The 24590-nt window shown below is 40.7% G+C and overlaps 1 protein-coding gene and 1 pseudogene across 3 annotated transcripts in view; one reads left to right on the forward strand and one right to left on the reverse strand.

Moving 5' to 3' along the window:
- ccdc93 (coiled-coil domain containing 93) overlaps nt 1–19245 on the reverse strand; it is a 40321-nt gene extending 21076 nt beyond the window's left edge. For 2 of the 3 annotated variants that reach the window (XM_061089156.1, XM_061089155.1), the window contains exons 1-8: nt 19134–19245; nt 18628–18741; nt 15720–15814; nt 7590–7701; nt 4372–4470; nt 2669–2725; nt 1192–1292; nt 374–410 (exon numbers count right to left, since the gene is read on the reverse strand). In XM_061089156.1, the coding sequence (XP_060945139.1) occupies nt 374–410; nt 1192–1292; nt 2669–2725; nt 4372–4470; nt 7590–7701; nt 15720–15814; nt 18628–18741; nt 19134–19220 (702 nt within the window). In that variant the 5' untranslated portion in view covers nt 19221–19245. The remainder of the gene's footprint in view (nt 1–373; nt 411–1191; nt 1293–2668; nt 2726–4371; nt 4471–7589; nt 7702–15719; nt 15815–18627; nt 18742–19133) is intronic. The other variant, XM_061089157.1, reaches the window with a different exon arrangement.
- Nucleotides 19246–23320: 4075 nt separating this feature from the next.
- Nucleotides 23321–24275, forward strand: LOC133021306 (uncharacterized; annotated as a pseudogene).
- Nucleotides 24276–24590: the final 315 nt, after the last annotated feature.

The following is a 24590-nucleotide window of genomic DNA, read 5'->3' on the forward strand; positions in this document are numbered from 1 at the left end:
GTAATCTGGAAAACTCTTCCTCTCCCAAAATCATATATATCATAAGTAAATGTGATGTAATGGATCCCCTTGCTGTATAGGTTATCAATATGTTTCCACATATATTGTATCCATGGCAAGCAGCTACGAAACAGCATCAGTGGCTACAATGTAGCTCAGGTGGTTAAAACACAACTCTAGAACTTGACACGGATGTGTTGGTCTGAATAGGGAGGATAATACAGGATTGTATCATACTGTATAGGATTGCGTACATAATAAATTATCATAACAATAGTGAAATTATCATAGCACATGAAATGGTATCTGCAAAGTCACTTTTTGAATAACAGAAAAATGTTGTTTGAAAAAGTTACATCATTGCAACACCAACCTTTTCTTGTTTGGACTGCTTTCTGAAACCATATCGCCTGAAGAAAAAATTGTGACAAAGATGTGGAAATTAAACCATTTCCCTTGCATTTGGAATAAAACATTTTTTACCATGCCACATTACATCAGGACATCATAAAGGTTTGCAACATTAGGATAAACAGCTCCCGAAAGGAGGAATGTCTGATAAAATAAATAAACACATGCAGAAATGCATCAAAGCAAGATCACACTGTGCATCCATCATGACAATAACACAGTATGTGAGAACTTTGCAGTCTCTGAGCAACACCTTTAGCCACAAAACAAAGTGATATTAGTAAAAGCTTGCATAAAAAAAGCTGCATACAATACTTACAGCAGGAAATCTGACATTCTTACACAGAGGCGGTGATGGAAGGATGGATGGAAAAACATGTCAGACAAACTCGACCTGAGATGATGTTCACTCAGGCAGGAGCAGAATGCATGCGCAGTTGTGAATGTGTACAAGCCTCATGTAAACCCTTTGATGACAAATTGATGTCACTCTATATCTATCTAGTGGACCTTTGTGCACTGGCGTGGGTTATATCAACTAATTCCTGACATTTTTGAGGAAATCTGTTTAACATGTGGTCGAATTTTTCACAAATTTAAAAATTCTTTAAAAATGGAGATTCAAATCAATTTAATTTGTATAGCGCCAAATCATAATATACATTATCTCGAGGCACATTAAATAGGTCAAGACCTATGTGTGAGATGCAAAAAAATGACAGTGATGTTCTGTTACAGTGAAAGTGTGAGAGCACACACATACCTGAGGTCTAATCTTACCTGCCATATTCCAGCAGGGTCGAATGAACCCTGGACTCTTCATCCAGAAGCTGTCCTGCATCCTTCTGCCTCCTGTACTTTCTTTGCGGTTTGTACATTTCCTGCAAAACGTTGGTGTTCATTCAAGTCAAAAATGATATTGAATACAAAAATACAGTAACATCTGTTGGAATCAGAAAACTGTTGGTTATTGTTGTTGGAACACTGGATTCACACCAAATTTCATCTGCTCATGCATATTAACAAATTGAACCCTAAAAAAGCCCTGTCTTACACACACATCTTCTCAGGTTTGTGGTTATCTGTCCTGTAGTTTTTGTGTATTCCTGCTATGAAATAGATACACAATAAAATACAGATGAAAGCATTACCTCCTTGGCAGAGGTTAAAGCATCCAGACCTCAGTACTCAGTAGAGGGCAGAGTCTTCTTGAGTAGGTCTCTACAAGCCTTGCTCAGCTGAATTTGGGTTTTTTATCTCAATCTTTCTAACAGATATTCTCAAACTCTCAGATGGAATGAATGAAGCATCTGAAGTTCAACTTCAGGTCTCTCCACAGACGTCCTATGGGCATTAATTATGGCCTTTATGCAACTCAAAGCCAGTCAGAGAATTGTCCTGAAGACTAAGGATGCATCTTTATAAGATCCAAGATGCAAGGCCAAATCTAGGAGTCCTAGATTCAAATCACATCACAATTGTGTGACAGAAAAAAAAGATTTGTTAAAACATGTTTTGTATGCTATTTAATGTACACTGATGGGCAAAATGTAAATTTTATATCCATCAATCCATTTTCTGCTGCTTATTCAGGGTAAGGACATGATAGCAACATGTTGGACTAGGGAATCCAGACATCTCTCTCTGGAGGATCTTGATCCAAATATGAGGTGCTGTTCATTACAATGTGTCTCCACTCTCCAGGGACCATTTGTCATTTGATTTCACTTCCCCGCTCCATGTGAAAATAATTATTTACATAATTTGTGTTCATAGACCAAACAGATGTGTAAATGCCAATGTGTTTGTGTATGCTGGTATGAGCATTCACTAAATAGAGCTGCACACATGCATAATGTGCAGCTGTACTAAATAAGATTTCACTTGTTTCAAATAGTAAAAAAAATAATGATAATATGTTAAAAAAATCTATGTCTGACAAAGAATGTGGCCACATGCGTCACAGATCATGTCCGAATGTGGTATGAGTCAGATCTCAAACGCAACCCTAATGCTTCTTGGGTGCCTTCACATGTGTACTTGGAGCTGTCCACAAGCAGGTCTGAATAGGTTAAGTCTGTACACTAGGGTCTCCTCCCCGGGGATGTGCACAGAAAATCACCCCATCCTTTAGACATCTTAATTATATCAGTTTTTCCATTAAAATTTAATCAATAAAACAATGAAGTGTGCCAAGACTACATGGGTCTGAATACTTTCTGAAGCCACTGCAATGCCTAAAGTTGTAGCAACTCACCAGTACATCCAGCACTGTTTTCACAGCCTTATCTTTCTGCTGGAGAAACTCTTCATCCTACAATACAAAGGTTACTTTTGAACATCAACACTTATTTAGAGGACAGTTAAATGCAGTTGTTAAATAAACCATGGTGGTGGATTATTACCACATACCTGCAAAGTACTGCTAAATGAAATGTTGATACTGTATTGATTTTTTTAGTCCCATATTGTTATTTTTTGCGGATATATCTGACACATTTTTGGCTTACCAAACATCATGCCTGACAAAGATATACTTCATAACTTTGACTTAGATTTTCAATGTTTGGATTTAGGGCTCTCTTTTTGGGGGGGGATTAAAACTCTTAATTGTTTTTTCAGAATTCAAACATACAATACAAAAAGTAGAATGACAGTTAAAAATACAGTGCATCTATTAGCAGCACTTTGTTATTCTATGAGGGGCAATTCGGGGTTCAGCATCTTGCCCAAGGACACTTCGGCATGCAGATTGGGAAGACTGGGGATCGAACTGCTGACCATCAGATTAGAGGACGGCCGCTCTACCCCTCAGCCACAGCTTGTGGCTGAGAGTGCCATTGTGGCTGTGAGGCCCTCGACAAAGGAAAACATGCACATTCCAAAGTAGGGATGGGTATTGTTTGTTTTTTATCCGATACCGGTTCCTAACCGATACTTTTAAAACGATACCGGTGCCTAAACGGTGCCTGAACCGATACTTTTTTCAAAAAAGTGCACAAAAGGATGCGTGACAACATTTAATAATGGCTTTTTTTTATTGCCAAATTGACGTTTTTGCCTCGCTTTTTCCCACCATTACGTCTTTGTATCATGGGATAATTTTTGGCTGTAAAGTATCAACCCAGTGGAACCTCTGTTGCTCTGGGGTGGAAGGACACATTTGAAGGAGCGCTGATATTTGGACAGCTTAGTCACACCGCTGTAAAGTAATTGGTCTACAAATGCAGCTCCCAGAGGATGCAGCCCCCAAATTGAGACAGCTGTTGTGCTGTTGCCTTTGTTGCTTCTTTTGAAGAGCGTTTACCTCCGCCAAGGCTAACATCCAATATCGCAATGTAAAACAGAAGTGAAAAAAAGTTCCTGGATCCACCACTTTAAATCAAATCCACTCCAAAACTTGAGGTTCTCCTTTAACCCAAACGCAACCTTTCCACTTCAATTAAATCGGTCCAGAAGTTTTTGCAATGAATTCCAATGAAAATCGATAGATGATCTATCTACAATCCATTCGAGGCCCAATTTCTGCTCTTGTCATTTTAATGTTAAGCTGTAATTCCTATTTGATATTATTTCAGTATCTGTGCCATAATATAAAGTTTCTTTGGCCACCATCTCTTTTATTGTTGTTATATTGTGTCTGCCAATACACTGTCTGGTCACATTCTTAATTTTCTTTTCTTGTTAATTGAACAGCCTGTGTCACTGACACAATGCAATTTTTAAGAGCTTATTGTTCCAAATACTGAAGACCACACTTCAAAAACATATAGTGCACAAGCTTTCCTTTTTTTATCTTCAGTTTGGAGAATTCATGGACAGTGACATGAAGTATAACCTATTCCTGAAGAGCTACGATGCCTCACTTTTTTCAATATGTTGGGATTGCAGAAACACATGGTTATAAAGTAGTGTCACTGAGCCTATTCTTCTGGCTCTGTGGCATACCGGTACTCTCACCTCTGGGAGGCTGTGGATCTTCTGGAACTGAGAAATGGAGTAAGCTCTCACATAGTCACCCATCTCTTCCCTTGTTTCTATGGCTCGTTTCACCAGCCACTTGCAGGAGACAACACACAGCTGATCAGATACAAGTACAAATATATGCAAGCACTCAACCATCCACAAACTGGTCCTTTTGCTTAGATTGGATTTTCTGGCTAAAGTTGTGTGTGAATTCTTTAGCTGATACTTAAGTCTCCCCAGTGTCCCCCATTAATTGTACGGAAGTGTCCTTGGGCAAGATACGGAAATTAAAGATCCAACCAAAAAGCCACTTCTTATCAGCCAATGTAAATTTCATTCAATTTTGTAATTCAACTTTACTTATTGAATATTTACAATGTGAAGGAACGCAGACCGCATATTTCTGAGAGGTTAGTTTCTGCACTGGTGCAGATGATTCAGTTCTATAAATTAAGTATTTAATATTCAAAGAAAGTATAATGATGTTATTTTGAAAGATAAACAAAAGGACCATTTGATGCATTTGTCTGAATAGAAAAAGCAAAATATGTGTATAGTAACAAACTAAGAATGAGCAAGGTAGAGTAGAAAGTGAAAAGATTGTCATGAGCTATCACGATCAAGAGGCCAAAAACATGTTTTGTGAGTCCCCTGTGACCTTGACCTTTGATTTTCCAAATCCAAGAAGTTTATCTTTGAGGCTTAGTGAACATTGTGCCAAATTATAAAGGATTCTGTCAAGGCGTTCTTAAGATGACATGATGACAAGTCAAAATAGGGTTTTGCAAGGTCACTGTGACCTTGACTTTTGACCCCCAAAATGTAATCAGTTCATCCTTTCATCCTTTAAAAATAGAAGAAATTCCCTTAAGGCGTTTGAGATATTGTGTTCAAAAGAAAGGAATGGACAAACTGTATGTAAGTAAAGAAAAAAAGTATTTGATCCCTTGCCGATTTTGTACATTTGCCCACTGACAAAGATATTAAAGCTCTATAATTGTAATGGTAGGTTAATTAAATTTATTATAAATTTATAATGAATTGATTTGCATCTGATTGTGAGAAATAAGTATTTGATCCCCTAGCAATACATGACTTAGTACTTGGTGGATATACTGTTATTGGCAAGCACAGAGGTCAGACATGTTTTTGCTCATTGTCGTGCTGGAAGACCCATCCACAACCCATCTTCAATGTCTGGGCTAATTCCCTCACCTTTGTCATGATCATCGATACCCCAAGTGGCGAGATCTTGCGTTGAGCCCCAGACCGAGGGCGATTTATGGTAAATTTGTTTCTTCCATTTCCGAATAATCACACAAACAGTTATCTACCTCTCACCAAGCTGCCTGCCGATGGTCTTGTCGCCCATTCCAGCCTTGTCCCTGATGTCCTTAGGCAGCTCTTTGGTCTTGCCCATGGTGGAGAGGTCCGAATCTGATAAATCTATTCTGCAGACAGATATTGAGTTGAGATTCTGAGTACTTTCTTAAAGCGAGAGGACGAATCGGACCAGTTTATAGGAGCCAAAATTCTGTCTGGTTGGTAGGGGATCAAATACTTATTTCCCTCAATCAAATTCAAATAAATTTATAACTTTATAATTTATATTTTGTGAGGATTTTTATTTGAAATTCTGTCTCTTACTGTTAAAATAAACCTACCATTACAATTATAGACCGATCATTTCTTTGTCAGGGGGTGCAAACTTACAAAACCGGCAAGGGATCAAATACTTATTTCGTTCCCTGTACATACACTGCTCAAAATAATTAAAGGAACACTTTGAAAACACATCAGATCTCATTGTGAAAAAAAATTATGTTGGATATTTATACTGATATACTGACAGTTTAATGTCTTAGGAACAAAAGGATGCCACATCTTTGATGGAAATAAAAGTTTTCAGCCTACAGAGGGCTCAATTTTAACACCCCGAAAATCATAGTGAAAAAGTGATGTGGCAGACTTGTCCATTTTGCCAAAATTGGGGGGCATTATCGTGCATCAGGAGGAACCCAGGCACTACTGCACCAGCGTAGGGTCTGACCATGGGTTCAAGGATTTCATACCGATACCTAATGGCAGTAAGACTGACATTCTCTAGCCTGTAGAGGTCTGTGCGTCCCTCCATGGATATGCCTCCCCAGACCATCACTGACCCACCACCAAACCGGTCATGCTGAACGATGTTGCAGGCAGCATAGCGTTCTCCTTGGCTTCTCCAGACCCTTTCAAGTCTATCATAGGTGCTCAGGGTGAACCTGCTCTCATCTGTGAAAAGCACAGGGCGCCAGTGGCGGACATGCCAATTCTGGTGTTCTATAGCAAATGCCAATCGAACTCCACGGTGCTGGGCAGTGAGCACAGGGCACACTACAGGACGTCGCGCCCTGAGGCCACCCTCATGAAGTCTGTTTCTGACTGTTTGGGCAGAGACATTCACACCAGTGGCCTGCTGGAGGTCATTCTGTAGGGCTCGGGCAGTGCTCAACCAGTTCCTCCTTGCACAAAGCAGCAGAAATCGGTCCTGCTGATGAGTTGAGGACCTAATACGGCCCTGTCCAGCTCTCCTACAGTAACTGCCTGTCTCCTGGAATCTCCTCCATGTTCTGGAGATTATGCTGGGAGACACATCAAATTTCCTTGCAAAGGCACGCATGGATGTGCCATCCTGGAGGAGTTGGACAATCTGTGCAACTTCTGTAGGGTTTCTTAACCCTACAGAAGTTGCACAGATTGCCTCATGCTCCCAGTAGAGATAATGACTCTAGCTAAAGCCAACACTAATGGAAAACCAGTCGAAGTGATCAAGAGGGAGAAACTTGAAATGGCCTCCACATGCAAAACCACTCCTATTTTGGGGGTCGTCTCATTGTTGCCCCTCTAGTGCACCTGTTGTTAATTCCATCAACGCCAATGCAGCTGAAACTGATTAACAACCCCCTCTGCTACTTAACTGACCAGATAATTATCAAAAAAGTGCAATTGAATTCATGCCATACCCTGATAAAAAAAGTGTTCCTTTAATTTTTTTGAGCAGTGTATATATTGAGAACCAGCAAACTTAATGCCTCCGGCCACTTGCTGTTGCATGGAAGGAAAACAAATTGGCTAAATACAATATCATTATTACCATTTTTTAATACACAATGCAAATGGATTCATTTTATGTTGAATATTAACTGAAAGTTTGTCATGAACTCTCTTACTTGTATCACAGGAAAAATGTGGATAAAATCCAATCCTTGAATTTGATGGGGTTCAAGGTGATGAGGGCACTTCATCTTCGGCAAAACAGAAACTATTTTCTCTGTCAGGGCTCTGCAACGAGACAGATAACGCTGACTGGATCAACATCGCCTGCAAAGCTTGTGATAGAATATAACATGATCTTCGCCTAAATTAGTATGGACAAAAAACAATGTGCTCAATCGTATAACAGAGAAAATAATATTTTACAATATTATTCAATGATTTTCTTCAGTGGTCAGGTTCATTGTCTTGCTATATCACCAGCTTCTACTGAACCTTAGCATTTGGACAGACACCCTGATGTTATCATGATGAAGATGGGAATTAATTTTCCCTTCAATGACGTTGAGCTGTCCAGGCCCGAAAGCACACTCCAATTCACAATGTTCCATCAATTGCACTTCACCTTCAGGATAACGGGGCAGCTGCGGCTCAGGAGGTAGAGCATGCCCAAATGTTGTTGGGCAAGATACATAACCCCAAATTGCCCCAGAGAGCTGTGCCTCTAGTGCAAGATTGATTGTGATAGACAAAGTGCTGCACAGAGATGACAAAATGATACAACTATGATAACAGAACCAAACAATTGAACAATAAATTGTTGTCTATTTAATATTAGGCCAGTCAGATCGAAATCTCTACTAGTCATTGATTCAATTTGATTTGATTTAGTTGGTCAACGGAAACCTGGCAGCAAAAAGATGAATGTGTGAGCTCAAATGAAGCAACGCCCCCCACCCACATTAAAACTCATATTACTCCTTATACCCCCTCAGCCAAGAGTTAGTTTTTAGCACAGATAAAGTTTTCATACTAGGTTATTTCAATATCCATGTACATGTTGCTAATGACAACCTTAGCTCTGCATTTAATTCAATAATAGACTTAGTATAAATTATAAATTGGTTTTATTCAACATGTAAATTAACCCAGTCACTGTTTCAATCACACTCTTGATCTTGTTCTGACATACAATTTAGTATATATTTCCGCAAAACCCCCTTCTGTCTGACCATTTTTCAATTACATTTGAATTTACAATTAATTTGTACAGCGCCAAAACATAATAATAGGCATTATCTCAAGGCATTTTTACTAGTAAGGTATTATCAACACTGAATTTGGAGACTGACTATCCGATAGTGTCAATAGGATAACTTAAGTTTAAAATGAATTCTAAAAGGTCCAGTGAGTAAGATTTAGCTGAAAGGGATCTATTGGCAAATTGAATATAAAATAATCCTAATGATGTTTTCACTAGTGTGTTTCATTTAAAAATTGTATGAATTGTTATTTTCTTTACCCTAGAATGGGCCCTTCATATTTAAATACTTTATATTTACATCAGGAGTGGATCCTATCTATGGCCATGTATTTTTATAGTAGCCCAGACTGGACAAATTAAATACATTTTGAGTTTTTAATGACAACTGAAGGCTCCCACAGGTTCTCTTTCATGTTTGGAAGAGGAGGGTGAGGTGAGGGGCATTCAGCTGCAACATGCAATTGCACCATTAGATGTCACTGAATTATACACACTGAACCTTTAAGGAAAGAATTCCTTTGGTAGGCTATTTACTCAGTTGATCACTTTTCTAGTACAGCAGCCTTGTTGTGTACAACCCTAGACACTGTCGCTCCTCTGAAAAAAAGCTTATAAATCAGAGATTAGCACAATGGTATGATTCACAAACACGTACATTATAACAGACATTGCGGAAGGGCCCATATTTTACACCTTTCTGGGATGTAATTTGAGGTATTGGTACCGCTAAGATGATATGTCAGTCTCATTCTGGTACATTTACTCTGGTAGACACAGCTGAAAGTCACGTTAGTATTTGGATACAGCTAAAGAAGACCAGCCATATATTCACAATCGGTTACAACAGGATGTTTCTGAACGGTAAGTTTCACTGCCCTCGTGTTTTTTCAAGTTTTAGCAGGACGGTCGGCCAATGTAGGAGTAAGTCCTGAGTTACAGTACGGAGTTTCAAATGAGGTTCCCCTTTAAGTTATATGGTTAGTAAAACAGAAAACAGAAAATATATTTTACACAATATGGGCCCTTTAACTTTCTAGCACTTATGTTGAAGAGAAAAAGCTCAGTGACACATACTACGGTATTTAAACACATTACTAGAGATGAGCCGGATACTCGGCTGAAACGAGTATCCGGTATGGATAAAGCACTTTTGCCGATCACGAGTATAATACGAGTAATCGGAGTCATTATCTGTGATCGGACTGAATGAAAATCCTCACACAGCGTCACAGCGCTCCTCCCGTCACACACGGCTCTGCTCACTCACTCACAGAACAGCTCTCTGTCTCTCAGTCACTCAGGTTCACTGCGCATCGGGACTGTTCCATAGGCTCAGTCAAGGAAGCAGAAATGATTCGTTCATTTCCCGACTGGGTCTTCGGGTACGAGTCTTTGGAAAAATTTTCACGAGACCTGCATTGGCTCAGTAGAGGAGCGCTGGAGATGCGAGGGACGTTCACTGTCTCCCGGAGAAATTAACACTCTGTGTTTTTAGTATAGAAAGACGTGAATTATATTTGTTCACAAGTCATAATGACTGGTTTTGTTATTTTCACTTTACATTTACACTTACTTTACAGTAAAGTAAACCTCTATTAAATACAGTACAACATGACAGTTTGTATGGTTTGAAATTGTCATTTATTATCACACTGGCATTTAATTATCACGGCAAACAATTACACTGCACTAAACTTTAAGTCTTAATGTAAAGTGAAAATAACAAAACCAGTCTGTATGACTTGTGAACGAATATAATTCACGTCTTTCTATACTAAAAACACAGAGTGTTCATTTCTCCGGGAGACAGTGAACGTCCCTCGCATCTCACTCACACACACACTCACACACACCTGGTGTGGAAATAAATTTAAAAAAAATAAAAATAAAAAAATCATAAAACAATTTCAAAGTTCAAAAGAAAGTTATGTTGAACCAGCCCACTTCCGGGTTAAATCACACCCACTTCCGGGTTAGGCCCCGCCCACTCCGAGTACGGATACAGATAATTCATATGATTAACAGATACAGATACAGATAATGCTGTACTCGCTCATCCCTACACATTACCACAGGCAACGGACCAGAGTACGTCATGTCAATATGATGAAGCTGTATCACTCCCGAGAGGCTAAGAATGGGCCATCCACATCATAAGATAAGACTGCTGTCTCGCCTATGGTAGCCATCTTCCAGGGGTCAACAGGGGTCGGCAACCTGCGGCTCTTCATCCCCTCTGCAGTGGCTGTAAAGTACAGTGTTGTGCATATTTTTCGCGAACGCTGAAATTAACAAATCAGTTTTCATATTATTAACATAAGCGTAACGATAAACATGAGTGAACGTCACGTTCATTTTTTAAATCATCATCGTATCAGGCTATCATGAAATACCAGGGGCCTCATTTATAAAAGAGTGCGTAGGATTCATACTAAAAGTGTACGTACGTACAAAATCCGGAAATGGCGTACGCAAAAGATAATTCCGATTTATAAAACCGTGCGCACGTACAACTGAACGCAATGTTCGCTTTAAAAATCACAGTCCACTTGGAAACGTTCGTACGTGGATCTGCCTCCAAATCCGCCCTCCACACGCCCACTTTCAACCATAAATGGTCAACGCAAAGCACGGCGTGAATATTAAATGATGCTGCTGACCAATGGGTTTCCACCGTGAGTCCTGACTGAGTCACGGCATCAAGCGATGTGAAGAGGAAGTGAAACTTTCTGACACTGACAGCGAGGTGTCTGTTAGTGAGGTGGAGGTGAAGAGCGACATTATGGGACAGCAGTGATGTCACTAATAAAGAAAATACACTGATACTCTGCTGCTGCTGCTGTGGATAACACACTGTGTGAGATCAGAGATCGCTGAACCATCGCTTCCTCCTCGTCCTCCCAGTCACATGCACACATCGAGCAGTTCCCCGCACCGGTGTCACGGCAGTATTTATTTAGAGCATCGGACCGATTCCCTCACATCAGTGGATCCTCACCTCTTCTGGGATATTATTTGGAAAGTTTCCTCATTTCTTATAAGTAATCTCCAGTGCGCTCTGTGCTCTGTGCTCTGTGTTCTCTCTGGCTCAGTCCCGTTCACTGCAGTGATCTGATGATACGCGCACAGTGTTAGAAGATATTATTAAAACCTATTAATGACTCGGCTCCGTAACTCTGCCGTTAAATCGAATCTGAACCTTATTTGCTTAAAGTTGTTTTATATTTTTTTAATTAAAAGGCTCATGTGGAGTAGATACGTCGCGCGAGAAAAACTGTTGGTTTTAATGTAAATGATGAATTGGATCAATAATCTGCTGCAGTTCACCACGTCACGTCTGTGTCGCCGTTTTCCCGTCTCCCCAAAACGCTCGTACGGGAGGGTCTAAGTTTGCGTAGAAATACGCACATTTTCCCGTCAAGTTTGTTTTTATAAATCCCAACGTTGGCGTGAGAAGTGGAGTACGCACGTTTCAGGCCCGTTTTGTGCGTACGCAACGGTTATAAATGAGGCCCCAGGAGCGGGCAAGTAAGTGTAAGTGTGTGTGTGTGGCGAGCGCACCGGCCTCGGTTTGTATTTGCTGCGTATTGTGTTGTGCTGTGTTGAGAAATTGATAGAGATGTTTCTAACTTTGCTTGTGTTTTGTCCACTTGCATGTGTTTTCTTAAGTTGCTGTTCGTTAAGCTCTCAGGGCCACCGTACTTCTGCTATATCTCATGACATTGTTCTGACAAACCCTATGCCAATCAAGCAGCATGCCTATCTGGTTAATGCAGTGTTAATTTCGTTGACGAAAACTATGACGAAAAATCTTTGTTAACAGCTTTTTCCTGTGACTAAGACGAGACGAAGACGTAACGAAAACAGATCTTTGAAAATAAAACCTATGACTAAATCTAATTCAACTTTCGTTGACGAGACGAGACGAAAATGTTGGTGGTTGACTAAGTCACAATAATTTTTCAAAACATCATCGTATCAGGCCGTCCTGAAGTACCAGGAGCAGGCGAATGTGTGTGTCTGTGTGTGTGTGCTCCCAGATAGTGCACCGGTCCCGGGGCTCCGCCCCCGCGCACTCCCTCAGAGAGAGCTCGTTCACGTGAAGAAGGCCAGTCACTGACTGACTGAACTGCTTCTTAACAGTGGAAACACTGAAAACACAGAGTTTCTCTTGTCTCAGCTGCTCTGAGATCAGCGCCGCAGCTTCCTGATCAGAGCAGAAGCTGCAGTTGGTTTGTACCGAGCTGCAGTTTCACTGTCCGCCTCCAGTCTGATCTGCTTTCACTTTTTGTTTTCACATTTCACCAACTAAAATATATTAGGTTGCAGCTATGTTTTTATTTATTTCAAAATAGGGTACTTCTTATTTCATACATTTCCCACAAATATGGGGAGGACTCAAATAGCCCTACATAGTTCTGCATTTAATTTAATTCAAAGTAGGCCTACACTTGCCTGTGTATTTTCTTCTCCTCTTCATAAGCATTTGGTGTTTCCCTTTGTTGTAACAGGTAAAAATAGAAATAAAATGCCAACAGTTTTTTATGCCAAATTTAATTTGGGGAAAGAGAGGGCAAAATGGCTCTTTTGATAGTATAGGTTGCCGACCCCTGCTATAGACCTATAGGGATATCTAATGGACAACTTAAGTACTGTGGACACAACACAGGGGGTCCCTGTACCTGAGAAGGGAAGATAAGGAGTTTAATGTGGCTATTAAATGTGACTAAAACTAGACTAAAATGTAATTAGTTTTCGTAGACGAAAACTAGACTAAAACTTAAGGCTGATATATGCTTCTCCGTTTTTACTGGTACGGAGAGAAACGGACAGAGAAACGCCCTCTCCGACAAAAAGATAATTCGAACCCTGGCTAGCATGCTAGCCACCATGCTAACTGCGGTGGTAAAAGCGCAAAAACCTGCTGTCACGACTTAATTCCACGGCCAACATGACACTGTTTCTATAATACCGTCAGGTTAGAAGCAAACACTGGGTAGTAGTTAGTATCGGGAGTCCCGGCTGACTGTGTGTGGAAGCTGGGGGGGAAGCTAGCTGCCTCCGTGTAGCTTCAAGCTGTGGAATTAGCAACGCAGTTCGGAAACAAGACCGGGGAACCGCTGCGCTAAGAAACGATAGCATCAGCATTTTGACCCGCTGGGTGTCACTTCATTTTATTTAGTTGCAATCGTTCACTGTGTGTGAGGAAACCCGGGAGGAGTTAAACCATAGATATAAACAAACAAACGTGGACTTCTTCTACGCCGAGGAGGTAGGCTTCTCTAAGCTCGTCTTCCATTGCGCCACCTACTGTTTGGCGGTGAATTGTCTTCAGCACGTAAAGTTGTCGGAGAAACAAAAATCAAAAAGAGTCCGTGGGATCCGTGCGTCCCTCCGCGCGCCACGGACACGCAGAAGCATAATGCAGCCTTTAGAAGGATAAAAATGACTAAATGTGACTTAAACTAATATGCATTTTCGTCTGAAGACTAAGACTAAATCATAAATAGCTGCCAAAATTAACACTGGTGCAGAGTAGAGAGAGGTCATAAAGAAAGAGGTTGATTATTTTTTGCAGAATGGATATTTGGTGCCAAGTTTGAGCCCACATTTCCTGGATACAAGTCTGATGGAAGCCAAAGATTTTGTATGGACTTTCCCGGATCCACATCCATTACCTCAAATTGATAATTGCATTGATGAAATCGGCCCCTCAAAATACGTCAGCAGGCTTAATGTATTAATATTGGTACAGTGGATATAAAAAGTCTACACAACCTTCAGCTAACGGGCTCCTCTCCTTTGGAACCAGCTCCCAACCTGGGTTCAGGAGGCAGACACCATCTCTACATTTAGGGTTAAACATAAAACATTCCTCTTTGATAAAGTTTATAGAAAGGGCTGGATCAGGAGAGCCCTGAACCCTCCCTTAGTTATGCTGCTATATGCCTAGACTGCTGGGGGAACTTCATCATGCACTGAGAACTTCGCCATCTACCTGCCGCTATTCATTTCACTACCTGTCACCAACTTGACTTCTCTCTCCAACTCTCTCTACCTCTATCCTTAATCCCATTACCCTAAAAAAAAAACATCCAGTGTTTCCCATTTCTTTAGCAGCAGGGGCAGGACGCCCAACAATGTTTATGTTTATGATAAACAGAGTATCGCTTCTTCTGCAAAAATTAAGTTTGGGGGTGTAGAGGGAGGACAGGCGGGTAGGTTAATACGCCACAGTACAAGGAAACCTGATCTATAATGTGATGACTATGATTACAAAAAGACTGCTTGATATATAATATTTATCCTCAGATACTCAACCATTACTGACAATAATCCATCAATTCATTGACCTTCCATTGTGCTACAAAGTGTTTATTCTAATCAATGCGGCAAATACCCTTATCTTGCTGATGTTCTGCTTAACACGTGATATCTATTGCACTTCTGTCCGTCCTGGGATAGGGATCCTCACATGTGGCTCTTTCTGAGGATTTTACGTTATTTTTTATCGATCAAGCAATTTTGATTTGATATCCTTTTTACCCTGTTAAAAAAAAAATCTTACTCTTAAGGGGTTAAGGGCAGAGGATGTCCCTCCTTGTTAAAGCCCTATGAGACAAATTGTGATTTGTGAATATGGGCTTTACAAATTAAATTTGATTGATTTACACCGTGTTTTAGGCCAGAAAGTCCACCGGAAGTGGCTAAGCTAGCTGACAACAGAATGTCTAACAGTCCCTGATCGCACCTCATCGGAAGATATCAGTGGAAATTTAGGCTTAGAACATGGTCTAAATTACCTCGTTTGGAGTTGATTTTGAATGTCACCAATCATTGGTCACCAGTTACTTCAATTGTATTGGATTCTGCTCTATCACTGCTTATCCCTGAGACTTCTGAACTGTTTTGTAGACTCCAACACTTCACCCAGCCCTCCATCAGCATAGTGGTGAGTAGATTTGATAATAATAATAATTAGTCACCCTTTCAGCATAAAAAGAGCTGTGGAGAAGAGTAAACAAACAGAAAAAACACTTACATTTTAAGGCCAATCGTCAAATTTTCTTGGAAAAGAAGATCCACATCAATGTCAAAGTTACATGTGGTGATGCACCAGGTCATACCCCCGACCACCTGAACAAGGGAGGCAGAGGTAACAGGTTTAGCAAGAATGGAGGTTAACTGCATTGATTAATAAGTAGGACTGAGTAGGCTGGGCGATAAGGAAATTTCGTATCACAATATTTCTTTTAATATCAGTCGATATTGATATCATATAAAAACGTTTTGTCTTATGCACAAACAGATTTGACTTGATCGTATAATCATCCTGTGCCACTGCACTTTACTGTACAGCCCTATGAGAGATACTGTACAGCCCTGAGAGATAATTAATACTTTGTCACACCAGTATACTCTCTTACATGTACTATCATAAGCTCTCAGACACACTAATATATTCTCTTACATGTACTATCATACTCTCACACACTATTATGCTCTCTTACATGTACTATCACACTCTCACACACACTACCATACTCGCTCAAACACACACACTCTTACATGTACCATCATACAATATACAAGTGGCAATGAATATAATGATGACAATATACATCAACTTTGTTACGAGGCCCTATGAGAGATAATTAATAATTGGGGTCATACACACAAGTATACTCTCTCACACACACTTCTATAGTCTCTTACATGTACCATCATACTCTCTCACACTACTATACTCTTACATGTAACATCATACTCTCACACACACTAGTATACTTTCGGACATGTAGCATCATAGTCTCTCACTCACACTACTAGTGTTGTCGGCTTTGGGACAACCCGTGTGTCCCCATGCACAATGCCCTGCTATATTGTATATTTATATTAAATATTACATATTATATATATTATTTTATATGGATATATATATATTAATACTATATTATTATATATATTATATTTTAAATTAGCTATAAATATAAATGTTATGATGATTTGATTATACATCACGATTTAGTTTCTTTACCTGTTTACATTATTAAGTTGGGGGGGAAAGAGGGACAGAGTGAGAGAGATAGCAAGAGACTAATGCCAAACACCTGAAGTTCTACAAGTTAACTTTAATATAACTCAAGCCTTTTTGAAGTTTCTGCTATGACTACTATATTTTTATTTAAAAAAGTAGTCCTGCACACATAAGGTATGAAGCCGTACATCTCCTACTACTGCAGATATGTCAAAATAAAAAAATTGAAAACGAATAAATATTTTCGGTCTACAGAAACATGCTTTGTATTAAATGTGCATATGCAATATTGCAATCATTTATGTTTGTGACATTTATTTAAAAGATAAACGTTGAAAGTTAATTTTCTCTGACAACCACGCGCGGCACACAGAGAAAATTGGCGAGGCCTGAACCGCGGCTGAACAACATGCTCTGGGGTCTCATTTATAAAACAGTGTGTAGGATTCATACTAAAAGTGTACGTTTGCACAAAAGCCGGAAATGGCGTACGCAACAGAAAATCCCGACTTATAACACCGTGCGCACGCACACATGAACGCAATGTTCGCTTTATAAATCACAGTCCACCTGGAAACGTTCGACGTGGATCTGCCTCCAAATCCGCCCTTCACAAGCCCACTTTCAACCATAAATGGTCAATGCAAAGCAAGGCATGTATATTAAATGCTGTTGACCAAAGGGTTTCCACCGTGAGTCCTGACGGAGTCACAGCATCAAGCGATGAGAAGATGGAGCGATACTTTCTGACACTGACATGAGGTGTTTGTTATTGAGGTGGAGGTGAAGAGCAACTTTATGGGACAGCAGTGATGTCACTAGTAAAGAAAATACACTGATACTCTGCTGCTGCTGTGGATAATACAATCTGTGAGAGTGAACACGAGAGAAAGAACGGAGCCTGAAGTAAAAAAAAGATCACAGATCAATAGAATCGATATCAGCTGATCAGACATCGCTGAACCCTCTATTCTTCCTCATCCTTCCATTAACGTGCACACATCACGCAGATCCCCGCCCAACTGTCACGGCAGTATTTATTTATTTAGAGCATCAGACCGATTCCCTCACATCAGTGGATCCTCACCTCCACTCTGGGATATTGTTTGGAAAGTTTCTTCATTTCTTGTAAGTGATCTCCAGGTCGCTCTGTGCGCCTGATGGCACAGTCAAGTTCACTGCAGCGATTTGATGATACATGCACAGCGTTAGAATATATTATTTAACTATTAATGACTCGGCTCTGTAACTCCGCTGTTTAATGGCATCTGAACCTAATTTGCCGTAAGTTGTTTTATATATTTTGTAATTAAAAGGTTTTGGTGGAGCAGATACTGTTTTTCGCACAATTTAAGCTGTTGATTTTAATGTCAATGATGAAGTGGATCAATATTCTGGCTTAAGATCACTACCTAACTTCTGCATGGCCACTTCCCCCCCTCCAAAACGTTTGTATTGATTGGGTCAGAGTTTGCGTGGAAATGCTCACATTTTCCCATCAAGTTTTATAAATTTATATTTCATAAATGAGACCCCAGGTCTGATAAACAATTAAGTCACATATTTCAGATTTGGTGCAGAAGGAACTACAACAAAGGGGACAGGCTGGATCCATAGAGATCTCCTGTAATACATCTAAACACAGTGGCCAGCAGCAGAGAGGGGAAATGCTGCGGCATTTGTTGTAGTTCCTTCTGCACCAAATCTGAATTATGTGACTTAATTGTTTGAGGGTAATTTTCAAGGACTTTGTTTTGTTTTTTTTCTCTTGAAGTTATAATGAATATCCGACTTTCATTCTTGTAAATTTACTACATTAATGTAGGAATTCTTGTTTTGATATTTGTTCAACTGCACAAGCATTAATTAATCAGTTTTCCATACACCATACTTTAACAGATCCAGTGTGTACCTTATCAAAAGGTGACAGTCCTTTTATCCTGGCTCGGAAGTAACCAGCTGCCAGCAGGAGCTCCAGGATCTCCGCAAGTTTGAAACTCTGCTCTTCGTCCTCTCTGGTTTCCACCTGGAGACACATCATCATCATAATCAGAAGCAGCAGCAGCAGCGTATACGTCAGTATAAGACAGAAGCTGGGCTGCTTCGGATGGAGACAATGACTCCCACAAAGCAGTCAAGTTTTCTAATTCAGCTTGCTTCTAGGCGACATGTGCGAAAAGAGGCGAGTAGGGGGGACTGTTCTCATCTGATGTCCCACTTTGCTTGACATTTCTCCACAGTTTTTCTTCACATTGTCCTAACGCTAACCGTAAACACTTGAATAACATTTAAATAACGTTTTTTCGAATGAGTTAGCTTTTACCACCGTTAGCTAAGCAGCGTCCATGTTATGTGTTAACAAATATCTGCTGTTTCACAGTAACATAATTTGTGCAGTGTTAAATACGTTGTATTTACCTGGATAAGGTTGCCGTCTTGGTCATATTGGGCACCTATCTTCGATCCAGTTCTCACTCTGAGGAAAACAGACGAAGCCGTCGCCATATTGAGCTACACGATGCGCGTGATAGGTCACATGATCGCAAAATGTGACGTACACGTCTTTGGGTGCACTCGAATCGATCGAATAGGCCATTTAGTTAGAAAGGAGTGAAATAACCCGGAAGTATTTCAGCGGTTGCTATAATAAGAGCTTTTAGTTTATCAATAGCAAGTTCGTGGCATACGTGGAAGATTGGACTCTGCAGAGCAAAAACACGGGGACGGGAGGACGCATTACGTCATTCAGCAATTGGTACCTCGGATTTGATAATGTCATCGTCTCTGCTCGTCTTGAGAGTACTGCGGTTGTTTCACTGAAATATTTGTTTGAAAGAAAACGAAATATGATGTAAGACGACCGTACACCGTCTTCACTTAGATGATAAATGTAGTTCCATATTGTATAAAATCTATATTTAAAACAATTGGATATATTATTTGGCAGCTGCAGTACCTTGTGCTTTTTAAATGAACTGAGTTATTCGAAGGTGTGTGTAATATGTACTATATCCTCATGTATACAGGTATACACCACGTAAATATAAAAAACTGAAAATCTGCTTTATTCTCATGACATGATCCAGAAGTGATGTGAATCTACTCGATTGTCAGATTTCAAAATTTTTAAAAATAATTATTTAAATCCCCTGACTGTGGAATGGCCCGAAATGGTTTTGGCCTCCGCTTATATAAGGTTTTCTGCATTTATAATCCTCAAGTCCTTTTATTTGTATTTTCAATTAAATCTGATTCATTATTTGCTGTGAGTAGGGTAATGATTAAATGTTCCCTCTGCAAAAACTGAAAACATATTTTCTCAAGATTTGACATTTTATTTTGGAAAGGAAACTTTATTATAGCGCACAGCTACCGTACATTTTGTGCGTATCTTCTGTTATTACTATAGTTAACTTTATCTGCAGCTACAGCGAAGCAGACAGAAAGAAAACAAATGTTTTACATGTGTGTGCATCTTTGAATTAGGTGTAACTTTAACATATTACTACAGGAGACTACTGGATCAGGCATCTTCTGCAGAAATAAAGTAGGCAGGCCTTAATTTTCATTATCAGCAACGTAATCAGCTACTTTTTAACACGTTTGTTCATTGAATTTATAAAAGACATTTTCTCCCTCAGACACAAAAACAAAACGAAAACAATTTCTCCTGGTGAAAAAGTGCTGATACGCACATGGAAGACACAAAAGAAGATGTCAAGCGAGTTTGTGGTGATAAGAGCTGACCCAGGGGTCTGTTGTCAAGAAAAACAAGTGATCTACAAAGCACAGTTCTCCCAGACCAGGAACAGAGCAGAACACAACTCACAGAATTGAAAAACCTGGTATGTTCATGTCATTAACGACATCTCAATAAACAACAAACTAAAGTGCAAATATCGAGTGGAAAATCTGTTGATGTGTCCGCGTAAGATCACTGCTAATTCCACCTGTGTAGTAATGACAACCGCAGAAAAAGGACAGGAAATGTTGAATATTGCCATGCAAATTAAGAAAGAACTTTCTCTATGAGTGAAACTTGAGCTTGTGAACCGTTAAAACTGAACAAGGATTGTTTGAACCCACAAACCTGACACCGCCATCCTGGATCTAGAGGAAATTGTCGCCACCTGTGCTAATCTGACTGACAAGATTAGAAACCAAGAGAGCTGACGTACAGGAAGAGTAGGTATGTGCAGTATTATAAGCTTTATTGGAGAGCTATATATAGTAAGCTGTATTGGAAAACGGCTACTATAATGAAGTTGGTTGACTGAATCGTAGTACAATCTCACAACGATATCAACTCTTTGAAACATTTTTGCCATTGGCATACGACTTTCTTCCTGTATCACAATACAAGTCTTAAAGGGACAGTGAACAAATATGTTTGTTGTCAAGTCTGATGCTCAGTTACAAGATGGCGATGTTGAGAAGGGTTATTAAACATACTGCCAAGGGTTTTGTTCATTGAAAGTTGTCAGAAGACAAGAAACTTGAGATGCAAACAAGCTAAGGTTGATGGAAATGCTGAAAGAGCTCATGAAATCAAAGGAAAATGCAAATGAAGTACTATTTAAGTTTGTCCAGTTAATCAACCTCTGTGCTGAAAATAAAGAACACCACTCTGGTGAATTTACCACTGCCTGAAAATGAACTTGAAAGGAAAAATCAGTGGCTTCAACATAAAATTTAAACATTGAATGGGTTAATACAAGATAGAAATGTGTGGTTATTTGAGGTTGGACAACAAAAAACCCACTCCATTACTGAAATTGCCGTACCACTGAATGTTGCAAACTCAGATGAGTTCATAGAACGGGTTGCTTCCCTGAAGAAAAAGCATGAATTTGAGGCACAAGAAGAACAATTAAAAAGAACTTACTTGAACGATATCAAAATTCATGAAATTGAATCTGGCATTGACCTACTCATTGGGACAAATGCATCATAGGTATTGGAACCTTGGGAGCTGGTCAACAGCCAAGGGGAAGGACCATATGCTGTGAAGACCCTACTGGGGTGGGTCATCTATGGTCCCCTGTGAGGAGACAACATCAGGGATACAAATGGCTGCCCTGCTGCTGCTGTCAATCGCATATCGATAATAAACCTGGAGGAGCTACTGATGACACAGTTCAGTCATGACTTCATTGAAAGAGGCAGCAAGGAAACAGAGGAAATGTCCAGAGAATAGGTCAAATTCTTGGGTATTGTGAACCGCTCAGCAAAAATGATGGATGGACACGACTGCCTGGACTTACCTTTCAGACAAGAAAATTCCTGCATTCCACTTAATCCTTGCATTGCATTGCATTGCATTGCATTGCATTGCCGCGCATCCGAAGACTGAAACGCAAGTTTGGCAAGAATTAGAAATTTGATGTTTTGCAGAGCATTGATTTTTTCGGCAAGATATAAGCATTTGCCCCCTGGGCCTGTTACTAGAATATCCCATTGAAACAGGGTTTGGTGGACACACATTGGAGCTTGTAACCACTGTTCACAGTTTTTATAATCCACAACAATTGTCACACAGCTGGGTTTGATTCACCAGTGCCTGTGCAGCGGCAAGCAATACGTGCTGCATGCTCCAGAGCTCACACTGCCCCATACAGCAGGCGGGCTGATTTGCTGCCCCATAAGTGGAGTTATACTGCCCCCTTGTGGTGTCATGCAAGCCCACATGCTCCGTTCCTCATCATTTATATTAATTGTTTGTTTTTTATGCTCTTCATGAACAAATGAGGCTGCACCCTCCGCCCGTGGCCTGGATGTGCACCGCATGTGATGTTTATTGAACATTTCACAGAAAGGAAAAGGGTTTGGTGTGTGTTTGGGCACAGGTTTGAGTTTGTGCACTGTGTGCTTTGGGGAAGACTTGGCTGGGGCTCCACAGAGCTCTCTGCAGCGCTGATCTTTCTCCTATTAGTTTTCTTGTAAACACAACATTCCCTCTGCATGCCTTCTACCGGGTCTGGAACAAGCCCCTTGGAACAAAACATCTTTTGCAGGGAGGGAAGCAGGCGTCTGGCGACACTGTCCTTCCTCATTAGAAGAAGTGCAACAGGTGATGCTCTGGTGGCTTGCTCTGGCCCCGGCCGACAGCCTGAGGATGAGTCTGAGGCTTCGGGATGCGGAAACCTGGCCATGTCGTGGCTGGGGGAAGAGGTGGTTCTCTCCTGTGGAGGCAAAGCTGTAGTGCTTCCCCTCTCTCTTTTTCTCCTAACCTCGTTTCTGCTTGGTGGCAACCGCTGGGCCAAATAAGCCTGTGGGGTCCACAGGAACATCGAGGAGTTGGGCCTTTTCTTCGTTGGAGAGGCTAGATAAGTTTAGCCACCAAGCTCTCACCTGGGTGATCATCAGGGCCATGGCTCTTCCAGAGACCTGATCTGCACACCTGTGCAGACGCAGGCAGAGGTCTGTCATCACAAACAGCTCATCCCATGAGCCGGGGTGAGTGAAGTTACCCTATCATCCTCCAACTTAGCCTAGTAGGCAAGCAGCAGCAATGATATGTTAAGAGCTTTCACAGATGTGGCCGCCGCCTTGTTGGACTTTGAGTCCTGTGGTGGTGAGATGCCAGTAAAGGGTTCGACCCGAGGATGGTGGTGTCTCAGGCTCTGGACTCTCCCTCCACACATACTACCTCAAAGAACGTACCTACCAGGTACTCTCCAGCAGTGTGTAGAGGATATCTGTCAGAACCTTGTCCACTAACTACTGGGACCCCTTAAGGTTCTGTCCTGAGTGCCCTCCTCTTTCTCTGTACAACAACTCTCTCCGCTCTGTTATTCACTCACACGTCTTTTCCTACCACGGCTATGCAGATAACACCCAACTAAGTTCTCTTTTCATCAGTCTGAAACACAGGTAACAGCACAAATCTCTGCTTGTCCAACATCTCTCAGTGGATGTCTGCACACTTGATAATCAACCTTGACAAGACTGAAATACTTTTCCTGTGGTAGCCCCTACCCAGACCGCTTGGAACCTTGGTGTGACACTCGACAGTCAACTCTCCCTTACTGCCAACATTAGTGCAAACAACACGTTCCTGTAGATTCATGCTGCACAACATCAGGAGAATATGTATTTTCGCACTCAGAAGTCGGCGCAGGTTCTGGTCCAGGCCCTGGTAATCTCACGCCTAGACTATTGTAACTCCCTCCTGGCAGGTCTACCTGCTAGTGCAATCCGACCTCTGCAGCTCATCCAGAATGCAGCAGCTCGACTGGTCATTAACCTAACTAAGTTCACTCACACTTCTCCACTCCTCTGCTCCCTGGTTACCAGTGGCGGCCTGTATCCGTTTCAAAACACTGGTACTTGCATACCGTGCTGTGAACAGTCTACATCCAGGACATGGTCAAACCTCACACCCCAGCCTGTCCACTCCGCTCTGCATCTGCCAATCGGCTTGTTGCTCCCTCACTGCCAGCTAAACAATCAACAAAATCACAACTATTTGCTGTCCTGGCTCCTAAATGGTGGAATGAGCTCCCCAATGACATCGGGAAAGCAGAAAGTCTATACATCTTCAGCCACAAACTTAAATAAAAAAAATAGAAAAAAAGAAAATTGTACTTTCTTGATTATATTTGTCCTGGGTTTGTACCCTCATGGTTTAATGCACTTATTGTAAGTCACTTTGGATAAAAGCTTCAGCTAAATGGAATGTAATAATGTATTGTTCCTTTCTGATAGTTTTTACTTTATTGCTTGGTTTGTTTGAATTGTTATCTTTGTTTATTTGATCAACTGGGTTACACCGTGATTGGTTATATTCTTAATTTCTACATTCGTTTTTTGTTATAGTGCCAAACTGGGAGGCTAGGCACTCTGGGTGAGGTCCCCACGTCAATGCATGTAAGT

Source organism: Limanda limanda, chromosome 16, assembly GCF_963576545.1.
Source record: "Limanda limanda chromosome 16, fLimLim1.1, whole genome shotgun sequence".
NCBI lineage: Eukaryota > Metazoa > Chordata > Actinopteri > Pleuronectiformes > Pleuronectidae > Limanda > Limanda limanda.